The sequence below is a fragment of the Typha latifolia genome, chromosome 5, assembly GCF_019914945.1.
Source record: "Typha latifolia isolate L0001 chromosome 5, TyphaL0001v2, whole genome shotgun sequence".
In the NCBI taxonomy this organism is placed as follows: domain Eukaryota; kingdom Viridiplantae; phylum Streptophyta; class Magnoliopsida; order Poales; family Typhaceae; genus Typha; species Typha latifolia.
In genome coordinates, this window is record NC_133090.1 from 6,192,518 (window position 1) to 6,198,684 (window position 6,167).

Consider the following 6,167-nt stretch of genomic DNA (forward strand, 5'->3'; position numbering starts at 1 on the left):
GAAAGGGTCAAAATCTCAAGTTTTAGAATAAAGCATTAATAAGCTTCACATATATATATATATATATATATATATATATATATATAAGAAAACTCAACGGAAGGACGCGTCATTCTTCCCCCTTGTTGTACGGCAGCAGAGAAGAGAAATAGATCGAGAAGTGCGTTTGAGAAGAAGGGAAAAAAGGGATGGTGAGCGCCTACTTCATCTTCTGCGGGTGCATCGACCAGGCGAGCGTTGGTGTGGTGGAGCAGTGGGGCCGCTTCTTTCGGCTCGCCTCCCCTGGCCTCCACTTCTTTAACCCCTTCGCCGGCGAATGCCTCGCCGGCGTCCTCTCCACCCGCGTCTCCTCACTTGATGTCCGCGTCGAGACCAAGACCAAGGTCCCTCTTTTTTTACCCATTCCTCTCCATTTCGTATTTCTTTTCTCTTTATCGTGATCCGTAGCTTGTATGAGGGTTGTATGATTCGTCTCTTATTGTTTTGGTGATGAATTATCATCTTATTGTGCGATTTGGAATTGTTTGTTTGTTCTCAATTAGACCAAATGACTGGATGCCTAATTCGTAACTTATTTTCTTATCATAAAAAATCCAAGAGCGATTTCATGAGTCTCTTAGAAGAGGGCTTTTATTAGGAGTAAGTTTGACATTCGGTTCATAGGTTGCAACATCTAATGATACATTCCATTCTTATACTTTATTTACAAAGAATGCAAACCAAACAAATAACCCAACTACCAACAATATGTCAAATCCATGTCAACTGCTTTGCATGTATGTGATGATAGGCCATGCCATTGAATGATCATTGCAAGAAAGGGAGCTTGCTTGTGGTAAGCCCCTTGCATAGATGAAGATCACTATAGTTTGTGGTCTGGTTGACTATCAAATAAGAGTATGTTATGCAAGATAGGATCCATGGGCAGAAGTTATCATCCAGTTAAGAAGAAAATAAAATCTAGAGCAATAAGAATAGGAAGAGAGATCAGATAAGATAACTGATATATCATGGGGAGTTATATATAAATTAGAGATGCCTATGTACCTCTATTAATAGAAAGCCAGAAAAATACTACAGTAACATTTACTAATTCTCAGAGTACTTGCTACATATCTCTTGGATTTCATTTTGGTTGGTCTTGGTTTTCTCATCTCTTTTTATAGGACTGACAAAATTTTTGAAATCATGTATATTTATTGTTGAAGTTTGATAAAAATGCTTTTGTGTTGGATTCCATGTGGCCATGGTGGGCTTTCTTTTCTGTTTTTTCGTCAGTCAGGTGGTTTTTATAACTTTACCCTGAAGAGATATGATCCCAAGTATCTTTTGCTTGTAACATTCTTTACTTGATATATGGCTTTTGTAATTCTACTGAGATCATGGTGTTACGGCAGCTTGGAGCTTGCACAAGCTTGAGCCATTATAAACCTCGCAATTGTGGGGCCTCAAAGAAAATTTAAATATCAAGGTGGGTCCCTATTTTGCGGCTGACTAGTTTGAGATGGTCTGGCCTCTGGATCAAGGTGCCACATGTTAAGAGGATTAACTTAGTTTGGAACAAGTAGATAGATATGCTTCTTGGAGTACTTAGTATGGCTTTGCACTTTGAGTGCTGTACAACCATGGCCAAGTCTAGGAATATTACAACAATTGGAGGCAATCCTAAGCTAAGAAACTGTAGGAGCTTACTAAAAGGTTAGCATCATTATGGTGATATTGCCCATCTGGCAGTGGTGTTACACAAAAAATTAAAACCCGATAAAACTAAGGAGTCCAGTGTAGCAAATCATAATATCTATGATAAAAAGTTTTACATGTAAGAATTTATAAACTCTTTTCTGGCTCTAGGGCACATGTTTAATGCTTGAATATTTGATTATTTCAGGTACTTAAATTCTTTTTTTCGCACATAATTTTCTAACATGTCAAACAGGTTCACTCTTTGATGCTTTTTAGTACTACAGGATAACGTGTTTGTGCAGCTGGTTTGCTCAATTCAATATCGGATTGTCAAGGAAAATGCTGATGATGCATTCTATGAATTGCAAAACCCACAAGAGCAAATTCAGGCATATGTATTCGATGGTAATTCCCATGATTGTAAACTGTTTTTAATGACACTATGTTGTTCTTTTTACAATTGCCATGTTTGCTGAAATTAGTGGTTCGAGCTCATGTTCCACGAATGACTCTGGATGATCTCTTCGAGCAGAAAGGTGAAGTGGCAAAGGCTGTTCTTGAGGAACTTGAAAAGGTATTCGTGTTTGCACTTATCCTTTCTGGAAGCTTTGAAGGTGTCACTGATGTGCACGATGTACAATGAATATATGAAACATGTTAACATTTTATTGTAGCCCTATTAATACTGTCCTTTAGATCGTAGAGATGCTGGATTTTCAGTTCAACAGATTATGAGTTTTCTTCATGAATATGTTTATTCATTATACATCTTTCATGATGGAGCATGATGTACATTTTAGAGATGTTAATAGTTGCATTCTTCTTTCTGTCAGATACTTTAGTTTGATCATCCCTATTGGCTATTGGATTGCTCACCTTGGTTGACTAGTCTCTGCTTGTGTAAAGACCTGGTCTCTATGATTTGTTTGCTAATTTCTTGTGGAAGTATCTTACTGTTTTATGATTTATCATCTTTCTTCCTTTGCATTTTGATTGTTAATCTGTTATCTGCTCCAAATGAGCTTGTTATAAATCAACCAAATTACTGTCTTTAGAAAAAGACTTTGTATGGTAATATGCTCAGTATCTTTCTGTGACCCCTTATAGGTTACTCTTTGTTCACTTCTTTCTTCTGCTGTTCTCTGTAATATTAGCTATGAATTATTTATTAGCTGCGTCAGTATTAGTTTAGTACTTCATTGTTCTTCATCTAATGGGAAAACAATGAATTAGGTTATGGGAGAATATGGCTATAACATCGAGCAGATACTCATGGTCGATATAATTCCAGATGCCTCAGTGCGTAGAGCAATGAATGAGATAAATGCAGGTAAGTACCTTCATTGAGAAGTTAATGGCATTTTTATGTGGTATAGATTTTCTGATGCGATCATGGCATTATCTTGCATTTTAGTTTAACATTTTACACCTCTTCTTCCTCGCAATATCTTTTAATTTCTCTCCCTCAACAATTTCTATCAAACTACCTCCCTTATTCTACAACCCAAATGTACATATAGGCATATGATAATTTTGTGAAATCAACTTCGTTATTGGCATAACATTATATCTCCGAATAGAGATATGATACTTTCTAATAAATATGCTTTATGAAGTTATAATACATTTAAATTTTGTAACTACATGCTTTTGATGGAATTTAAAAATTGGCTATTATTCTTTTATTAACTATAGATCATTGGTCTAATCATGGCTATTAAATAGTTTGCAAGATAATTTTATTCTAGATAATTATCTCATTGTTGCAATTGTATTGATTAACGCGCTTGATAGACAAGTATTTGGCCTGCTTTAGGAAGGTGGCATGCTAATTGCGACCAGTCATGGGCATGACCTTATGGTTATGTTAGGCTCATGGATGGACATTAAAAGAAGGGTTTAATGATTTTTACTTCCCAAGGACTTCCGATTTGAGGGCAAAAAGTCAGAATTTTGTTGGTAAAAGGAAAAGTCGGAAAAATTTAATTTTAAAAAACAATATGTGCTTTTTAGTTCCTTGATATCCTTGGTTTTCTTTTTCTTTTTTCTTTTCTTTTTGTCGTTTTTGGTCATTACTGTAAGAGATGGTAGTTCTCAATTGTATTTGTTTGAGAACATTGAGCTAAGGAGGTAGAAGCAACCGACCAACTTTTCCTGAGTAAACCATCATAGCCATTTATTCGTCCAGGACTATCTTATGTAGGAGACGATTTCCTTGGTGAACTATGTAGCATGGAGTTGGATAAAAGATATGAGCCTGTCATAATATAGATAAACTAATATAAGTTAAAAATGAAGATATGAAATATGAGGGACATAGTGTTTAGTCTGTTTATCCTGGCATGCCTTGTTAGTAGTCAACCAAAAATGGAAGGGACTTCAATTTATTCAATCTGAACATTGATAGAAAAGTGTGCGAGTGATAGATGCAATAAAAGAGGAAATAAGGCCTCATTTGGTTTGAGACTTAAGTTCTGAACTCGATTAGTTAGTCTCATTTCTTATCCTTGATTTTTTGAAGAGTAAATTTGATTAGATATGAAAAAAATAGAAAAATGTTTAATTACTGAACTAGTTTAGGGGTCTCTGAACCAGTTCAGTGAGAGTTTCTAAACTCAAAGCAAACAAACAAGCCTAAGTGTCTATCGTGTATCTTAAGATCTCGTTTACTTTAGAAATAATATCATTTCTAGAATATGTATTCCTCTTTGTTTTTATCAAAATGATATCTTTATTTCAAGGATAATTATTATTATATTTACTTGTATTCTGGAATAAGAGTGTAATAATTATTTTTGATGTGATATAAAATAAAAAAATATATGAGAAAAATGTATTTATTTTTTATAAAATTATCATAATGTCATTTGATTTAATATAAAATAGGTTGATGGAATAGATATCAACAATAAATTAGTAATTGGGTTAGTATGTGGTATAAGATGTAATTTTGATAAATAATGTGTTTATTTTAGAAGATTACTATGATATTTAGTTGTTATTTTCGGAATAAGGAATTATTTTTCAGAATTAAAAAAAAAGTTATTCCTCAAGTGAACGGAGCTAAATGGCATACATGGTTAATGGTAAAAATTCAGTTTCCTTATATGATGCTATGTATAATGCATTGGCACGTATTTATGATTGGAAATTTTTGTTGATGTGTTCTAAGAACTTTAAGTTAAAGTAGGTCCTCAAGAAAATGTATATATGTCATAGTAGCTTGCTTTTCAAATTGATTCATTTCTAATATGATTTTCTTTCCGGAATCCGTGTATGTTCTTAATGGTTTTCTGATTTAGGACTTGTTAATACAAAAGCATTGGACTCTGCAGTCTCTCTGAGTGTTTGTGTCCTAACTATATATAAGGTTACTAAACCGGTTACATATTTACATACAATCATATTGAAAACAGAGTAAAGACCTGCATTTCAGTGACCACAGAGCATTATAATAAAATGTTATCTGAGGTAGGTGCTTGACGTGTGCTGCTGGGTGGCGCATATGTAGCAGGTGTTTGCATAGATGCTTACATTCAAATATAGCAGAGTTAATATAATATAAACAAGTGGGGAAAAAAAGGCAGGTAGATTAATTAAAAGAAAAAAGAGTTGTGCACATTGAAGGATCTTTTCTCGTATTTTATTGTTACTTATAAAACTACAATCAAGCTCAAGTACCATTCAAGTTAATGCATCAAGTACATATTGATTTTTCTATGACAAGATATGAGAATAACAAAAAACACAGATGTAAACTAAGTGCATAAAAGTTAACCATCTGATAGAATAAATTCAATAGTTGAGAGTCTAATGGAAACTGTTGTTCTATGTAACTCCATAATTGAAACTGTTGTTCTATGTAACTCCATGAGATATAACTTCTGTATGTTCTCTGTTTCCTATCTTTGCTTATTGTCCGCAGCCCAGAGGCTTCAGCTTGCCAGTGTATACAAAGGAGAAGCAGAGAAGGTTCTTCTGGTGAAGAAAGCTGAAGCAGAGGCAGAGGCAAAATATCTTGGTGGTGTTGGTGTGGCCAAGCAGCGCCAGGCAATCACCGATGGCTTAAAAGAGAACATCTTGAACTTCTCTCACAGTGTGTCTGGCACCACATCGAGGGAGGTCATGGATTTGATAATGGTCACACAGTACTTCGACACAATCAAAGAACTTGGCAATTCATCCAAGAATACCACTGTGTTCATCCCTCACGGCCCTGGTCATGTAAGGGATATTACTGACCAAATCCGTAATGGCATGATGGAAGCATCTAGCAGCAATCTGATAGATCAGTAAATGTTTGTAGCTCTTCTTACATCAGTAAATGCTGCATTGGCTCATTCTCCTGAGCTTGTGATTTTCGAGATAATGTTTGTACTGGTGAGAAGTTGATGCTTGTTTGTGTGCTATACTTGCTTGGAAGACTTACTACGGGAACACTTGATACTGTATATATAATAATAATATAGTAAAGTTTCCTTCCA

General features: G+C 34.8%; 1 protein-coding gene across 1 annotated transcript; it reads left to right on the forward strand.

Annotated features, from left to right (window-relative positions):
* The first annotated feature begins 79 nt into the window (after nucleotides 1–79).
* On the forward strand, nucleotides 80–6,167 carry LOC140788515 (hypersensitive-induced response protein 4). The gene is made up of 5 exons (XM_073137781.1): nucleotides 80–383; nucleotides 1,968–2,088; nucleotides 2,166–2,257; nucleotides 2,917–3,013; nucleotides 5,609–6,167. Exons 1-5 carry the CDS (start codon nucleotides 189–191, stop codon nucleotides 5,977–5,979), a joined length of 876 nt encoding a protein of 291 aa, XP_072993882.1. The 5' UTR covers nucleotides 80–188; the 3' UTR covers nucleotides 5,980–6,167.